Source organism: Falco naumanni, chromosome 11 (assembly GCF_017639655.2).
Source record: "Falco naumanni isolate bFalNau1 chromosome 11, bFalNau1.pat, whole genome shotgun sequence".
In the NCBI taxonomy this organism is placed as follows: Eukaryota; Metazoa; Chordata; class Aves; order Falconiformes; family Falconidae; genus Falco; species Falco naumanni.
Window position 1 is genome coordinate 8,328,766 of NC_054064.1, and position 18,951 is coordinate 8,347,716.

Consider the following 18,951-nt stretch of genomic DNA (forward strand, 5'->3'; position numbering starts at 1 on the left):
AAAAGTCCGCTGCTCTGGCAGAGGGATATATTGGCAGCTGGATGACCTGGGTCTTCTGAAGTAAAGCAGAGAGATGATGGGAGGAGGAGGGTGCAGGAAAGTAGTATGGGTCATACACGGTGTGTGAGGCAAAGTGTGTCACACATTATGGGGTAACATCATGCATACAGGAACAGATACTAACATTAAGCTCAGGTGTGCCACCTCCCTTTCAGTGGTAGGAAAGATCTTAAGTCTTTGGCCCAAATGGCACAGTTGTGCCAACAGATCCCAGGCCCAAAGCGCAAAACACGGGGAAATATGGACATGCCTCATCGCAGCTTACTCAGGGGCCTAAGCACGCATTTGTACGTTGCATGTGTGTATGTCTGTGGCTGGGGAAAGGCAGAAGTTTGGAAGACCTGAACAACTGCAGGTAAAGACAAAAAATTCATAATAAGCAACAACCAATTTCTACTCACAGCACTTGGCTCCAGCTTCAGGCTGTGGTGTAATTCATGTGGCTCTCAGGAAAAAAAACCCCAAACTTTGGCTGCTCTGCATCATTTACGGTGTATGTACTTTGCTGGATGGCCTCTGTGGAAAAGCACTCCTTTCGCTGCTTTTCCCATGAGTACCATCATTTTGTACAAACCAAAGAGGTCCCGAGGCGCACGCCCTGCTTGGGGCCCTGCTGTGCTAGGTGCCGCGCTTCTGTCCTTCAGACTGTGTGGTTTGCCTTTCCTGAGAACAGCCAGCGTAGGCTCCTCCAGAGAGCAGCTTGGGACCCAATGAAGTAGGTGTGAACCCCCTTCCTTCTCTTCCAAGGGCAGAAGGAGTAAGAGTAGATGGGGAACTAGCAGGATTACAGAGCTCTTGGGTGAGTTGTAGCTGGTTATTTGAGTTGATTGGGCAAGAAGAGATTGGCTTAGTGGAGAGACAGCTGGTAACTCTTGAAGAGGATGGAGCAAAAGGCACGCCTATGGAATAGAGCCTGTAAGGTCTAAAAGGACAGCCGGGGTGCACTATCCAGCTGCCTCCGGTGCAGTCGCTGTCTGCGCTGCAGGAATGTTCCCCAGCTCTTCCTCTTCTAGGCCACAGGGCCTTTGGAAAAGCAGAAGAGATGGGGCTGGGGTGATGCTCCCAGCACCGCCCGAACTGCAGTCGGTAACTGTTCCAATGATGCCCTCCTGCTACATCGTCGTATTAGTTACAACTACACCGCAGTCGCCTTTTGCTGCTAAGGATGTTTCTCAAGTGCTCTTATTTCTTAATAAAGAGAAGTATGTTTCTCTTTTGAGGGGGCAGGAATGCCGATATACCAACTCCAGAAAAGCCCATGTTCTTGAATATTCAAGTGGGTTTCTAGACCTGACTGGTTGCAAATGCCACCTGCCACCTGTGAACTGCATACCCCACGTGCTGCCTTCCACCACCCATGCACACAGCCCCAGCACCTCTCCTGCTGCCTCTGAGCTCTCCCCCTAACCTCGTAAAGGAAAAACAAGCACACACAACAACCTCACGGGCTGACAGCTGCAGTGTAAGTCGCACCAGTAAGTCAGCTTCACTGTATTATATTTTCATGAGGATGGTCACAGAAGGAATGAATGTTATACCTGTTCTCAGCCTTCCTCCATGCGGAGCGGACAGCTGAGCTTACCAGTGGCATATCACAGGAATTCCATTAAAAAGCCTGCCAGAGGGGCTTGAAACCTCTTGGATCTAAACAGAGCTTGTCCTGCTTATTCCAGAAGAAGATACATCTTGTTCCTGTTTCATTTAATCCAGAGTGGATTGAATTAAACAGAATCATGGCAGTCTTACTTCAGAATGAAATGCACATGTTGAATTGTTACCAGACAGCTCCACGCACACACTGGTATTTGAAAGACTTCGACTTGGGTCCTTCATAAGCTCTCTAGGTCAAGGACATTTGTTTACTTTTCCATTTCCCCACCCTCTGTTGTCCTAGTAAGCTCCTAAGTACTAGCGTGGTACAAATAATAATTTAGAACAAGATCTTAGGCTGCTGCATTAAGTCGATTGCTCACTGAAATTATACTGTACATCTGCAGAAAGCCTGAGTAATAGCTAACAGACGTATGAACTTCTCAGCCCATGCTTATTTCATTGTGCTATTAACTTTACAGCCTAATTATATCTAAAACACCTGCCTAACCAAACTCATTAATTAATTAGCAGCAGACTGGGAAGGAGGATTACTCCTGCGATGGACAGGGATTGCTGCTGTAGGGAAAGAAAAGAGGAGCTATACAAAGTCAGGGAGAGAAAGCAGGAAAAGGAGGAAAGGACATAAGTTGTGTAAGTTGCTAAAAGAAAGCAGATCCCTCCTCGCCCTGTTTAATGCAGGATACAGTACTCGGGGACTGAATCCATAAATGCAGATAATTAAAAGTTACCCTATGGGTCAGACTCCTCAGTGTCCCTCCAGTAATGTGATATAGATTGAAAAGTGTCCGGTGACACCCACCAGTAATGTGATATAGATTGAAAAGTCTATGTGCTCCTATCTTTTTTCCCTCTTTCTGGCTCAGGAACTGTAATTAAAGGGAAAATCAGCCTCTCTCCTGCCTCAGAGAGTATAGTGGCACAGCTGGTTTTCATCTTGGCTAGCAGGCTCTGTCCTCAGGCTACTAAGTGCTGAGTAATTTTTACCAAGCTCTGCTTGCAGATAAATGATGTTCTTCTCTTAGCTGCTGCCAGGCAAAGCTACAAATACTTGATCTTTTATTCTTTTCTCATAAACTCCTAACATTGAATACTAAAAATGCAGCCAGAGATTTTTCCACTGCCATTTATTCTCAGCATGGTCACAACTGTATTACAATTACAGACACCCACCCATTTGCTGAAGCTCAACTGTAGTTCCTCGTTAACCTGAAGCTTCCAATTAAAGGCTCCTTCAGTTTCATTGATAGTTTGCATATACTCCAAGGACCCACTTCATTTTTTTCTTTCCCCCAAAACACATTCCATGAGAAGGGCAACTGCTTTAAATAACTTCACACTAATTTTTCTGGAAAAGCCTGATGAGCGAGTGCCAGTCTCAAAAGAAAAGCCTGTGTCTGAATATGCAGTTTGGGTAATTTCTCTCGCAGCTATAACTATAAAAATATCTGAAAGCTTTTGACTAAACGTGGCACAACTGCTGGGCTGATAAAGTGTGGGCTCGGACCAACGGAAAGAATCTAGAAAGGTACGACACTGGAAACCCAGTAGTTTAATTCACGTTTTCCGCAGCATTTCTAAGAAATGGCGTTAAAAATTGTATAGAAAATTACTTTTAAAAATACTAGTTAATCTTGGCAATGCTGTTCTTCCACCTACCTCCAGTGAGCAAAGCCATGAACACAAAGCCAGCACAGGGAGGAGGCTGAAATCTGGTAAGAAACACCATGCCCTCATTTTAGAATCGCTTCCAGTTATGCAGTATGAAACACAGTGAGTAACAGTGCATATAAAAGTACCTGTGTACTTTTAAAAGACAAAGCAAGGCTTCAAAACAATCCTGATTTCAAAGATATTTTTGAAGTATAAGAGTAACGGTCTGTCAACCCTCTAAACAACGCCATGCCTTTGAAGATCACTTTCCCAGCATGTGCATCAGTCTTAACGGGATTACTGGCTACTGCTCTGGCAGCATCAGCCCCTGGTGCAAGTCTGTTTTCTGCTTAAGCCAGAAATGAGGGGTGGTGAGGGGAGAGGAACAATTCTGCAAATCAATAGCCGTTAAAAACCAAAACGAGGTGGAGGCAGCTTTTCTTTTAAAAAGTTCAAATTTGAACTGCTCTCTTGATGGCTGTGGCAGCCACGGGATTTCTGTACGCTTTGTCTGTTACGGGTGGGGTAACAACTTCAGAACAGCTTTAGCCTGAACTCCACTGGCGTGCAGCGTGTTCCAAAACATGGCTTAATGCAATCACTGTCCAGCGTGAAGGTGGCTCGGCCTGTCTCTGCTGCTCAGTCAATGACCTGTGCTTAGATCCAGCTTAAACCCTGTGAACAAGCAGGACAGGATGCATTTGTGTTTTAGGATGGGGAAGCTGGGGGAAAGGCTCTGCATCCGCACTCTGACCTGAGTTACAGTGCTTTTTTCTCTTGCTAGTCCTCAGGATGTGGCTGTCTTCTCTCAGCCCTCAGAACTCTATTTATGGCAAAGATATTCTGTCGTAGTGCAGTTTCTAATTTTAAGTGTTTTCAAGCATATAAACTAGACTGTAAACGTTTGAAGCTCCAGGGGAGTGAATCTGTGCCATCTTTCCATTATTAAAGTCTTCATACCCAGGACCGGACTTTGGTAACTACGTGTCAGGGCAGTGCCAGGAGATGCTGGGGCTTAACTGTGTTCCCATTACTTAGGTGTTAGAGGGAAGCAGTCCATGTTAAACACGCTTCACATGAAGCAATCTTCTTAAATGTCTTGTAAAACAAACGAAACATTGGTTAGAAACACGTTCACCACTGCTGACCACACAGGTTTTTATATTTAATAGAAATTAAATTAGTAGCTTAATATACATAATGTGACACTTTCCAGTCCAGTCGCTTTCCAATTCTCGCTTTCAAGTCATGGAGCAAACACTGTACAAAAATGATAACAAAGAACAACCAAAGAGTAAACACTGTCACTGAAACACTGGACCCAGAAAGGCTAAGTTTATCGGGAGCTACACACGCCAAAGGATACATAATAATGGACCCATCGTGGTACGATCATGCATTACCGAGGGAGAGATCTACGGCCAGGTTCCTCCAGGGCAGGTGACAGCGTCCTGGACTGCGCAGTGGGCTGCTTTATCGCGCTCCGTAGCTGTAGTAGTAAGGTTCATCCGGGCGGTACCCATATGCAGTTGTGGGGCGGCCAGGAACTCCTGGTGACTGACCAAATCCATCAACTCCGATGCTACAAAAAAAATAAAAGGAGGAGAAAGAAACTGTAGGTTTTTGTACAGTAGGGACGGCGCGCTGGTGCTGGTGTCTGCAGCTCCTCCTGCCACAGAGACAATTTTGTGAGGCAACTCTGCAAGCCATCTTGCCCCTTCAGAGCAGCCAGCACTGCTCGGTCTCCTCTTCCCTTGGTGGGAAAAGAAACACTGCAGAGAAATCAACACAACTCCTATCAGGAAAGGCTTTCAGGTTAAATAGAAATCCCAGGGGAGACAGAAGTCTTCTCGTCTATCCTTCTATGGCTTTACTGGCAAAGCGCTTCTGTGAGTCAATTCCTCTCTCTGCGTTAGAGGTAACGAGCCTTTCTGGAAAGGCTTCAAGCATGCTTCTTGCGAAGCCTGCTGGTGACCCTGCCCTACACCCATCTGAAAAGCCCGAGTTCCTTCCTTCAGTACATTTCTCAAGCCCCTGGTAAAATACCAGCCAGAAACGAGAAGTGCAAATATCTGGCACAGCAACACCATTCAGTAAAGGACAGTGTTTCCGGTGGGATGCAAGATTGACAGCCAAATGGCAAAAAGAATCATTATATACTGAAATGAGACAGAATAATTAATTTTTCACCTAGAACAGCATCTTTTACACCTGAAAAGTCCTACAGCAATGGATTAGATACTAAAGCACAAGGACTGCGTAGGGAAAAGTGGCACATACCTTGTGCTCAACAATAACTCTCATGCAGGAGGTAGAGGAAAAATGTACATTGCCTAAGATACTGGATGACTGCCTATTCATAGTTATGTCACTTCTTAACTTCCACTTCAGTAGAAGGACAAATGGAAAAGGATTCTGATTTATTGCCTGACTAAAGATGCATTGAAAGGAGTTGAACTTCCTCTCTGAAGACTGTCAAAACACAAAGAACCAAAGTGCTTTTTGAGTGGGGAAAAGCTGAACCTCATTACTGCCAATTATACATATGGAACATGGGTTATGCAACAGTCAAGGCTGGGAAAGAATGACCCATCCAGAAGATGTACAATGGGTGGGCCCCAGGCCCTGGCTCAGCAAAAAACTGGCACTGCTGAATCGCTTGGACTGAAAGGGCTCAGCTGAAGTGGTGGGGGACCATGTCCATCACGCTGTCCTTATAAAGACACTTTCCTCAGATTGTGCCTCTGTGAGGTCCTAGCAAAGGATCCTTGGCGCCGGGTTTCTCTGGAAACTAGCTCACTCATGGGACATTCTGGTCATCGGGTGAAGGTGGAAAGTCTGAGGCCGAGATTTGTCTCTGGAGCGGGAGGGGACACAGTCAACAGGCCAAACTGCAGAGAAAATCATTCTGTTTCACCTGAACACGTATTGCGAAACTCGGCACCCTGAAAGCACTGTGCTATTTCCACGTCTGCCCATCTGTATTTGACCTGGCAATGGCCCTGTCTCGTAACTCATGTGCAGGGCTATCGGGCTGAGCCTAGAGGCTGACCAGTCCCTTCCGCACAGAGAAGAGAAGCCGAGTAGCTGTGGTGTGCCCTGTAGCGGTGCAAAGCTACGTGAACACATGCCTCTGGCTCCACACCTTCCTCTGGCCGTCCATTCCATCCTGCACCCACTCCAAAGTCCTATTACTCTTTTCCAAGCCCATTATAAAATGAACTGGTGACCTCTGAGGCACCTTCTCCCGGTCCCTCCTTTGTACCTGGCAGACAACAGCTTTCTCATTAGCAGGCTTGAAGCTTTAAAAGATTCCTGAAAAGAGGGTTTAAGAGAAATCCTGTCACTTTGAATCTAACTCTTGCCTCCAGAAACATCAGACCCTGCACTCGCCTTAGTCAAAGGATGGTCCCTGCTCCTACTGCCGTTACTGGCACGCAGCATGCAGAGGGGCTGGACAGACGGACCCAGCAGGGGCTGCGCTTAGATATGGGTTTCTGAATACAGGCCACAAAGCTCTTCCAAACGTGCCAACAAGGACCTAGCATGAAGCTGACCATTTTGTTTGGCAGTTCAGAAAACAAGCTGAATAACTACTGTAAAATGGTTACAATTCTTTTAAAGAGATCTTTCAGTACTGTTAGTACTCGGAGTTAGTAATGTACTAAAAGAAGGCATAGTGCGATCCGGAAGGGAGTCCAGTTTTGTTGTGCTACTGCAAGTTCCCAGGTGCCACCGATACCACACACATGTAACACCGCAGAGAAGCGGGACACTTTAAGGCCTCCTTTACACTCAGGAATTCCATTGTTTTCTTCCAAAGATCCTTAAAGTGTCTACAGTTAATTTAAAATAAAAAGATATTTTAGCAAAAAATGCTTTTCTGGGTTTATCTTTCAAAGTTGTTGTTTTTTTCTATGACTATAACATTAGTTGTAGATAAGTTGGTTTTACTACTAAATTACAAAAGGGGCTCTTGGCATTTCTGCTAACTACCGAGAACTTCATTCTGGAAAGACGTCGTAGGTGAACGAGGAGGGTGCGGGCGCCGCAGGCTGCCAGCCCTGCACGCAGGCCGGCTGCTGACTGCAAGTCAGGCTAGTAGGGGCCGCGGCTTGGCTTACAGGGGACACAACAGTAGCCACCCTCAGGTTCACCGTGGCAGAGGCACAGCAGACACAGCAGCCTGGGCTTTCCTTCTTCAGCGTAAGCGGGGCTTCCCTTGATGGAGCACTCGTTAGATACTACCGAACGGCACTGGGGCTGGGGGGGGAAGCGAGGTGCAATAACGGCACCGACCCACCAGGGGGCAATAGGTCTCTATCACTGCAGGCCGCGCTGTTCGGCTACTGCCAGTTCAGTAATCTTTATTCATAGAACTTTTAAATGTATTTAAATTGATAACGAGAGCAGGGAAAAATATGGTTTCAATCACATTCTCAGCAAATCTTTTTTTTCATATTTTTTTTATAAATGTGTAAGTAATTAGGTAAAGATCCCTAGAGTTTAAACTTTGAGGAGTATCAGTTATTTCCAAATGGTTCAGACATATGTTAGTGTCCTGAAGAAAACTGGAAGAGATGGATCAGCTGATAACTGCTTTGGACAGTTAAAAAAAAAATAAAAGAGGAAAAGAAAATCATATTAAAACACCTTGATCAAATCACCACTCTCCTATCTAAATATTTCTCTTAAGTAAATGAAGGCTTGTCCATGCTTCAAAAAAAGCCAACAACTTGGCTTCATTTTTATGTGTTAGTGCTCTTGAAACATACCAGCTTTGCCTTATTTGATTGTTTGCACTGGCGCAGCCTGTAGCAAAAAGCCTGTCCTCTTAGCTGAAGGAAAGGCTATTGAAGCCAGGAGGTAACTGAGGGGTAGGGCAACAAAACAGCAAACACACATCTGGAGACTGAAGTCTGGCTTACTCATGAGGCTGGCAGGCCAAGGGCAATGACTCTGCAAGCATAACCGACAGAGGTGGAGACAGGGGTTTAAAAACCAAGTACTGATGAATCCTTGCCACTTCTGCCAAGAACAGCAGAAGGGTAGAGCCAGGAAAGATGGTAGCTTTTCGGCTGTAAGCATTTGTTCGGTAACTATTGGCCCGAGATCACGATTTGTGCCATGTGTTCTTAGATTTATACCAGCAATCAACTTCAAAACTTGCTCCTAGGAAAGACGCGTTGTTGGTCTTATTTATACAGCATCTACAGGGAAACTCTGTGCTCAGCAGAGCCAGCATCAGCCTGTCTTCCCAAAAAGTCAGGGACACATAATTATGCTACTGAGGCAACAATACTCATCTACGAATTGATGTTTTTTCTTCCTGTTGGTCAGCCCTGTTCAGCTAGGTACCTAGCAGAAGGGCGTGCAATCCCTGTAGTTGCATGACTGATACAGATCACGCAACACCACAAAACAAACCCCTCAGATAAATGACTTACGCTCTTGTCTTAATCTGCAAGTTATTTAGGGCAGCTCTGTCTCACAAAATTGCACGTGTGCGCACAGGGAGAGCGGTGCCTGCTAACCACGCCGTCAAAGCACAACTGTTTTCTTGTGGAGTTTACCACACGCCTGGAGCTGATGGAGTTAAACAGTGAACAGCACAGCTAATTACTATGTACTGCTAACCTCAGTTGCTGGTTCATTTTGAGACCCTTTAAAATATGAACTGTGTATTTTACCCCTATGCACTCTCTTAATGATTTGTTTTTTTTAGACTGAAATCACTTCCAGCCATCAGTTATACTCGCGGGCTCTACACATGCACTTCTCCAAGCACAAATATTTCTTTTTCCTATTGGTCTGCCAGCCCCTGTCAGAGCAAATTTCACTTTAAACTAAATGCTATGATACTTAAAACCTCTTGGATTACTCAGGCTGCTAGTGTGATCTATGACCTTCCCCGAATGACAGCTGAACTTTCCAATTTGCTTGTACTGCTGGGGAACTGAAGAACACATGCCGAAGAGGAAAATGTTCCTGATGTGCATGAGTGAGGAGAGATTTCTTAACAGCTCTGCTTATTGATACTTACTCTGATTCATAACATCCAAATTAATGTGCCCATCTAGGATCCGAGGTGCCCTGACATAATTTAAGATGTAAAGACCGATCCTGTCCCCCCTTTCAGCAGGAAATACCAGCCAGCATCCCACTGTGACCACAAAGTACTTGACTCTCCTTAACTCCCTCCTGCACCCAGAGCCTCAGAGACGAGGCAGGCTTTGCGGTACGTCTGCAAGACTTGGCAGGCTCCGACAGGCAGCACACTGCCAGCAACCCTCTGCTGGGGTTCCCGTCCGGGTACCTTTGCTGCTCGCGAGCGCGTGGTACAGGAAGAGAGGCTCTTGAGCTTCGTCTGAACTAGGGTGATTAGTACCCGAGTGCAGACGGACCACGGAGCGAAGCTGCTTTCGGTAAGTTTTTCTGATGCGATAGACACCTGAGCCTGTCCACGCTAGCGTTCACACTGTTACCAGTGCTGGTGCTGACAAGTCGCTCTAAAACAGTACTTACTAATTCCTCCAGCACAAGCCGGGCCCCAGAAAGGCAAATCCCAGGTCACTGGGGAAAATTCTTGGTCAGAACTTGAAGTCTAACTGGAAACCCCTTGATAGGGTGCATGGATCCTGGAGCAATCCCAGCAAGAAACAGTGTTTGGGAAACAGGTCTGCACCCTCACACAAGAGGCATGAAGCAGCACAGCAAGAATCACACCAGACTGTACCGTAAGAGACTAACCGTCTGTGCAGGCAGCAGCGGCCCAGGAAAAACCTTCACCTTAGAGCGTGCAGTAGCAGTTTAGCAGCTTACACTTCAGGGCCAAAATTCCATCCTTTTCCACCTATCAGTTTCATGGTTAGTAACCCAAAATTAAAGCACCCTGAAAATCACTGCCCACTGAAAATTAAATCCAAGCTAAACACATGTGGTGCTTCCACCAAAGCCACGATTTCAGCTACGTTTCTTTTCATCCTCAACCTGTTCTTAAACCCCGTCAATCTTGCATCCTTACTCTGCATCAACAAGGGTTTTACCAGCCTCATGTCCAAGAAGCTCTCAGCTGCTCACTGGGGATACAATTTTATTAAAATCTATTTAAAAACCCTATAAATTTATAATTCACTAGGTCCTCTGACCTTGGTAAGACCAAGCAAACACTACTTACAGCTCTCACCAACCTTACACCAAGTCCCAGTGAAGGAATCAACCCAAGGCTCTCCATGTGCTTGACTGAGCTACTGAGGGAGGTTTGTTTGCCGGCATAAATACGCAGCCCCTGTTTACACACGTGGCACCTCTTCTTGCTGCCACTGATCACACCCGCAGCTTTGCAAAACTCCCCGTGAGTGTGAGAATGACTAGAAGGTTTCTGAGCATCCTTCAGAAGCCTGACATAGTACAGCTCGTAGTCCTCTGTACTGTCTCCCTTTATACACGTTATATTATCGTTTCTAAAAACGACCATCTTCACTCTCAAAACATCCCCCCCCTCACCCCTGGCAGGCATTCAGAATTTCGTGCAGTGCATCCTTGAAGTCCTAATGTTTCCCTTCTGTGAATCCACTTGTGTGTGACAGCACCACCGATAACATATGGTACAGTTACCATCCTATATTGCCTTATAAAGTCTCATGCCATAAACCCCTGTATTCTATAGTGCTGTATCAGGTTCCTGTGTATAACAGACAAAACAGGTTCTGTTCAAATGAACACTGACGGCTGTATTTTTCCCTCAGGAGGTACCCAAGCCATCGAAGTGGCACACCACTCTGATCGAGACAAGCACAGCATTATAACCTGTACAACCGAGATGCAGTTATTGTTTATAATACTTGCCAACAAGAGACACAGGAGTTTGCCAGCAGCAGAGTATGTATTTTTTTTCTCTCCCATCTTTTTTGTTTGGGGTTTTGTTTGTTTTTAAGCATTGATGAAAGATGCTAGACTGTAGGTCTGAGACAATGATTGCAGGGCACTATACTCGTATATGGGATGTGGCAGAGGCTGCAGTCCTGCTAGCCCAGCTATGAGGCTGGTGAGTGAACGCTGTGGCTCCCTCCCTCCCTCCACAGGTTTCCTCTGCACAGAGACCAGGGTACAGAAAGGCTGAGGCAGCTGGGGGCATCCAGGCCTTGGCCCATCAAACAGTGAGGATTCAGGCAGGGTGTGCATCCAAGCCCAGGAGGTGGGAAATGTTTTTGAATTCCACAGAACAGAGACCTCCAGCTTCTAAAGTTAGCTTCAGGCAAGAAATATTTAGCTAATCCTTTGCAGGTACCAGCTAACTGCCACACTTTAACCAAAGCTCAAAGCCTGTGAAACTCATGGCCTTTCTCCTGACACCCACTGCCAGCTAAGCACTGGATGGGATACCATCTTCATAAACCAGTCACGAAAGAGTGGAGGGCATCAGAAAGGGGCGTAGGGCTGGTCACTTTTTCCTTTGCTTAGGAGTCTAGCAATCGAGAAGATGATCCTGTTCACTTCTACGTGCCAGCTACCTCTGGTTTTGCTTCACTGACCATAAATTTTCCGTCCTTCAGAGTAAGAGCACAAACCATGGGTTATGGGGAAACAGCATACAACTGAGAAGCCATAGAAAAAAAACAATGTTTCTTTATATAATGTCCTGTAACTGTAGATTCTCCCACTACTGGAATGACGTTAAACTATAAACCACAAGTCTCTTAAATTCTGCCTCTCATGGTCCCAACTTTTTCTCCCCTATCTGTGAAGCTTTTTTCCCCATGCTTTCTATGCCTCAAACTCAAGTAGGAAGGCAGTTTTGTGGCAGGGACTGCAACTGTGCACACTGCATCAAATACCAAGTCCATCTCTACATTAGCACTGAATATTAATGTTCCTTAAAAAGTCAAACTGTATCTGCTCAAAATACAGAAAATATCAGCATGAACCTGTGCAGTAATACTTCAGCTCCCTTGTGCATCATGATACAGCTTTTATGGATGTGATCATGTCTCTCCTTCCATGTGATCTAGCTTTCTTCAGTGCACTTAATGACTTAAAGTTTCCAGTTGCTGCTGGACTTGGTGCCCAGTTCCATCTCAGCACAATACTCCTGTTTCTGCCATTTAATTATAAACAAATGCAAATCTGACAATTGTGGAGAAATGAGCACTGAGCCCTCTGTGTCAGGCTCCAGCTATGCACCAAGCAATACACATGCCAAGATTCACTGGTGGGGAGGCAACATTAAAAAAAAAAAGTTTCCCAGCTGAATAGTAAGAAAGCACTGAACTAAAAGCAAATGTCCTTGCTTAGCCAAATTCAGTAAAAGCCTTGCTTGAAAGCTGTAGAGTTTGCCATCCCAGCTCTGTGAAAGCAGCCTGGGACTTGGGCTCAGTTTCCTGCTCTGTCAGTTACCTGCTGTGTGATCCCGGACAAGTTGCTCCTTTTCTCCATGACCTCAGTCTCCCATTGGAGTTTTGAAAGAAAAAACCACCCCAGACATTAAAGACAGCCAAGTGACAAGCTACAGTAATGAGAAGACTCAAATTAGACTGACATAGATAGAAAAGATTTTCGCTTATTCTGTAACATCCCTCAAAGACGGGGAAAAAACCACAGTATTTCTAATCTGCTAGAAAAGCAACCAATCCAGAATACAGCCTGGGGCAAAACAGCAACTCATGCTGTTTCACACAGGGTTATTGTTTTTTGAAGGGCACTGGGATAACTTCACTCGCATTCCCTCACCCAGGCTCACAGCTCCGCCAAACGGACGGGGAGTTTCGCAGCTATTCCGCACAGGATCTGTTAAAAGGTCAAGTGCACAGTCAGAGCTGGAACAGAAACCATGGGTTCTGATTTTCCATTATAAGCCTGACAAAAACATCTCCTGTGCTGTTGGCTCAACAACTAGCCAAGTCTACTGATTAGATACATCCATTTCTTAAAAATTAATTAAGAAATAAAGCAAATAAAAAAGCCCTGAGGAGCAGGCAGTAAAAAGTAAGACGTCCTTTCCTCCTCCTCTCTCCTCGCACAGCCTGAAGTATTTCTGTCAACTCCATAAACTGAAGAGTACATTAGTAAGCCTTAATCTTTAACTAGCAATACGTCTGGCTTGGGGAGGTTTCAAGCATCTCTCTCACTGAGCTCCAGCAATGTCAGTGCTATGTTGCATACAGAAGGTTCAGGCAACAGCCTGAGCAGAATAAGATCCTGAAGCGGTAACTTCAGAGAGGTGATGAGTGTCACTGACTAGATCAGCTCAGGATCTGGTCCACATCTTCCGCTACCCTTCCCGTTTCCAGCCAGGAAGTGTTTCTTGCTTCCTGTTAGGAAGCTTGCCAGGCTACAGAGCAGGGTTACTGTGCAAGTGTACCCTAAGATAAGCAGCTGAAGCAGAAATGCAAGTTTTCGGTGTCATGCATGGAAGGGCTCTTAGCTGGAGAATCGTGCCTTTAAATATTTATACAAGGCTCCTCGAGCCCAAGCACTGCCACTCAGCTCTATTCTTCAATACAACCAGGGAACAGAGTTCACTCTCGTGCACAAATACCCAGAAAGAGCCATGCTAAAAGGTTACTGGCCGATAGCCGTGCTGTCTCCAGGGCTCAGCACCAAGAACCAGGCAATCCAATGTGGATGATAATCCAGATGCTGGAGGGAAGGAAGGAGGGAGAGTCAAAACCCAAAAATCTGTTCTGCTTTGACTTACAGCTGCAGCCAATAAAAGCTTTCAAAGTCTTTTCTGAAAGTTAACATTACTAGGGGATTTGCAGTGCTCACTAGAGCGCACATAGCAAATGCAGTTTGAGCATTACTACTGATGAATAAACTTCAAATATTTTTTACCACCACAGATGATTGTTCAGATTTCAGCCACTTTTACATATCAGCACAGGGCCCTAGTGAAATCTTGTCAAAATCTATCCCAAATCAGTGATGATTTTAGTGTAAACCAAGAAGGAAATCTCTTCCTACTTGCGTTCTTAGTGCTAGCACTGGTAAGGAACAAGCCAGATACAAACACAGACGTGGAACATTTCCTTGGAGATCCATACCTTGGAGTGGCATTATTACACAAAAATTTCAACTTTTAATTTGATTAAAGAAAAATGAAATGCTTCAGGCCAAAGGTTGGGCAGGGACTCTTGGAAAAAAGAAAACTTAAAAAGCTTAAAACCCAGCAGGCAAATAAACTCTCTAAACTTATTATTTTTTAAAATCTCATGGTTCAAGAAAAAAAAAGTCTTCTGATTTTCCATAGGGAAAAGGGTAGTTCAGTCATCATAGCTGAATGGCTGAAGCTGACAAACACAGATTCAAAGAGTCAAATTTTAGAACCAAAACAATTTTAACTGTTTGGCAGAGAAATTAATTTTATATGTTACACTAATTTTTATACTAGAGACTTGTTCACTGTACATGTTCACTTCAGATAATAACCGTAAGAAATATCCCACTGATATACGGGACTTGTTTTAAAACTCCTCATTGTAGGTTTAATTTTGAATCCTGTGAGCATGCTTATACGTAGCATACAAAACACCCTTCATTTTATTACGGTTTTAAATCTTTCTTCCAGGTCTGGCCTTGCAACCACTTGTCTTGATAAAATAGGTCACTTGAAAAAGGAAAGCTCAATAAAATGAATTACAAAACCAACAAGATTAAACTGATTGTGCTGTTTTTGTACAGTGCAGCTGAATTCTGCAAATATGCTGCTGGCTGTGGTTTGGCATTTAACAGCATGTGATCAGTGAGAAGGAGGAAATTTTATTCTCATTAACTGTTGCAGATTTACTGCAGTGAAAAAGGGCTATGTAACCTGAGAAGTGACAGAATGGAAAGATCAAAGCAGCAGTCTGGAAACTAAATAAACCTTCTGGCTACTTCCTGCAAGGAAAATTCACTCTGGCAATGTAAAACAGAGTCCAGTTAAAAACTACTCTCAGTTTTATGAGCTGTCACAGCAGCTTGAGTGGTTTGGACCAGTCAAGTTTAGAACATTATATTTCCTTGTTTTTGTCTCAGATACTTCTGTAAGCAGTTTTATAGTTTCTTTTTCTTTTTTTTTTTTAAAGAGAAAAATAAAATTCTTTTCTTTTGGTTGAAATCGAGAAGGTCACAGCTAAACTCATTAAAAACAAGCAGGTCTTCATTTGCACATTCCATTCCCGTTTACTACATTTTAATATTTTGCTTTGAGATTTATAAGCAATGTACATTTGCTTTAATAACTCTTCCGCATTCTGTTCACTTATTGTTTAATATAAGTGCAAATCAGTTTACAGAGCCCAGATGGCTTGTAACCAGGGAGCCAGTCTATTCCTAGTAGCACATCTGGAGGGACCAAGAGCAGCAGACAGAACGTGGGAATTAATTAATGTTACATTTCAGAAGAGACAGACCCAGGTTTGGGGGCTTTTTTGGTAAGACATTCCAAAGGACTTGAGCTAAATACTACGGCATTTTGGTATTCTTTTAAAATTCTTAATAGCCACCTAAACCATGCCGGTTAAATGAGGCCAGCTGCAGGTGGAATACAGTAAAATAAAAAGCAACTAAAAAATGTAAAAGAAGTGACGGCAAGTGAAAGAGGCCCAAGTATCCTATATTCCAAAAGAGCTGAAGTGCATTAAAACCTCAATGCTGACTCTCTTCCCAAGCAGCATCTGCAACTTGCTGAAAAAATGGCACCTTTAAAATATTCCCAAGCAAGCTATTTCATCTCCTAGCATACTAGTGTAATTGTTCAGAGCAATTAAACAGCTCTTACAGTAAACGAAACAAGTGCAACATGATCCTTCACCATCACGGACCACACACCTTGGAGAGGTGGTGTGGTCCGGTCACTGGGGCATGGCTGAGCAGTACCGCTCTACTCCAGGCTCTACTCCAGGCTCCAGCATCTGACTTTGGATTAGTAACTTCTCCTTGCCTTTGGTTCCCTGCCCGTCTTGCCTATCAGCTCCCTGGTGCAAGGGATGTGCACTGCACTGTGGGCATCGCCTGCTTGGTGGGCGACACAACGAGAGTTGCTTGGAATTGTCTCCTGATACGGTCAAGAGTGCAGAATAATTAAGAAGAGAGTAATAATAAGCCAGCACCCAAGCACACACAAAAAAGTTGCTGTATGTAGAATACTGGATACGGAGAATGTTGTTCTCATCTGGATATTCCCAAATTACAAGCATCCTTTAATGGTGCGGTACGCACGGCTCTCCAAACCCTGGGGAAATCTCATTGATGAATAAGGGTCAGAGAAAAATCTTGCCCTTGAATAATCAGGCTCTTGGTCTTCAAAAACACTACAATAACTGCCCACATCATAGCAGCATAATTTGGTCAAAAATCGTATTAGTGACACCCAGACTGGGTTATAACATGATCGGGTTGCAGTATTTAATTTCTATACACATGGCTTTGAGAAAACAGCATGAAAAAACTACTGAAGTGACAACTAACGGGGAATATAACCACTACCGAAAACAAATGGAAAAAGGAAAGAGGTAACTGATTTAGTATTGGTGCAGAAACAAATTATTATGAAGTAGACGTGAAGAAATTCAAGCTTGCATTCAAAAGCTTTTGGTGATGAAGCACTCAAGTTCTGGAAGCATCACTCCCACATTTAAGTACCAAAGGAAAACAACTACACAGTGAATTCCGATTCAGGCCATGACCCAGGATCTACAGAAATCAAGTGAAATCTTTCAATAAGCTTGTCCCAGACTGTGATGAAAACCCTCCAGAAGACAGCAGTTCCTACTTCCTTATCACTATGTTTTAGATATAAGATCTTAATTCCAAGCATATGTACCACCTGAACAGGCACTGATGAACAAAACCAAACTTACCTGCCTCTGGCACGTGACTAGTCAGTAAATGCTGTAGTGTCCAAATGAGAAGTGTGCTTTTTCTCTGTTATGTCAAGCCATATAGAACATTATCAGAAGTTTAGCGAAATCCTCCTGATCATTTTCAGTTCAGCTTCTTTAAAACTAAATGTCTAGACAGTTAGGACAACAGAATATGATTTAAAAAAAAAAAAGATTCTAAACCTAACAACATTTTTGTGGGATAAAAAAACCAACCACCCAAACAAACACCAAAATAAACCCCCTTATTTGTCTCCAGAAACTTCATTGGTTCTGAGCTTTGCTTTAAGGCCTTTTCAAATTCCTTTCAGTGGGATTTACAATTTGCTAATACTGATGTGTGATAAACTAATAAAACCTGCCTACAAGGTTATAGGCCCGATTTACTAATAAAACCTAATTTGATTCTCTTGGGAAATGCAAATTAAATAGTGTCCAAATGGTAGAAGCTGCGTACAGCTCTGCTGAACATACTGCAAAGGCAAAAGAGGGTTTTTTTGTTTTTAAAATAAAAGTATGGAAAACAAAAAGTAATGCACAGAACTGCAAGAGATACCACTATGGTAAAATGTTTGAAAGTAGAATCACATTGTGATAATTATTTACACTCTATTAGCTTTTATTTCCATTAAGAGATGTTACACTCACCATATGTCCACCTCTAAGACAGGAAAGAATTACTGCGTCTATTCAAATGATGAGGAAAGAGACGGATACTTCCAGTTCTCCCGTAGCACAGACCCCACATGATAACATGTTTTTATCTACAGTAATCTTTCCAAGAACCATGAAACAAAGTTTCTTCTGCCACTGATGGCTGTAAGGGGTTGCCTGAGGCAGCTCGCTTTTACTGTCTGCTAACGGAGCAGTTCGTCACCTTCAGAGACAGCCTGCAAGATCACACTTAGCTGCTGAAAGGCTGGGAGGGGAACCTTCAAACTTGTAAATATACTGTGCAAATTAATGAAAATACAACGTGGATGAGAAATACTCCATAGCAAGGTCACCAGCTCCTTCAGCCCTTCCCTTTGGAAGCAGGTTCCTTATATCAGCAATATATCCTGTAGGCTTTAGAGACTAAAGCAAGGAAGAGATGAAACCCTAACTTCAATGTTTGAGAAGTACAACACGTCACTGCTTCTAATTGAAGATGAGGATCTACATGGAAGACAGCTATAAAAGTCGACGTAGGCTATAAGTTACAGGTACAACCATTTGAAAACATTTTGACAAACATTCACAACGTAGGCATTTGCCAGCACCTAAAGCAACTCCTGTACCAGCCCTGAACAGGAGCTATTCAGCTGTGACTCAGCTGGGAGTTCACACCACACTCAGGAGTCAGAAGGAATGGAAGGCTACGGACCCAGGTCTTTCCCCTCCACCATGAAATTCACATCTGATCTCCATCAGGGTACCCAAGCAAAAAAGGCCTGTGGTTACGACTATTCTTGCCTTTCAATGTGGGCTTTTAGCACAAGCAGACATGGCATGTGGGTAGCGTAGCTAGAGATAAGCTAAGTCACAGCAACGATCTTCCCCATGCTCCCACCAGGACCTATGGCCATGTATTAAGTTACTGAAGCCCACACCAGCGCAGTTCCCGTCAGCTCAAGACAACAGCTAATGGTTACTTGCCAACACCAGACACAGCCTAACTGAAGGCAACGCAGAGCAGCCTGCAAGGTCCTGGCTCCATAAACTCAGCTCACAAAATATCACAATGACCTGCCATGGCAAAAAGAAGAAACGCAGCTACAGTGTG

The 18,951-nt window shown here is 44.1% G+C and overlaps 1 protein-coding gene across 1 annotated transcript in view; it reads right to left on the reverse strand.

The window, feature by feature from the left end:
- Positions 1-4,457: 4,457 nt before the first annotated feature.
- KIFAP3 (kinesin associated protein 3) overlaps positions 4,458-18,951 on the reverse strand; it is a 71,202-nt gene continuing 56,708 nt past the window's right edge. Inside the window, exon 20 of the mRNA XM_040610645.1 lies at positions 4,458-4,906. Coding sequence (XP_040466579.1) covers positions 4,798-4,906 — 109 coding nt within the window. The 3' untranslated portion in view covers positions 4,458-4,797. The remainder of the gene's footprint in view (positions 4,907-18,951) is intronic.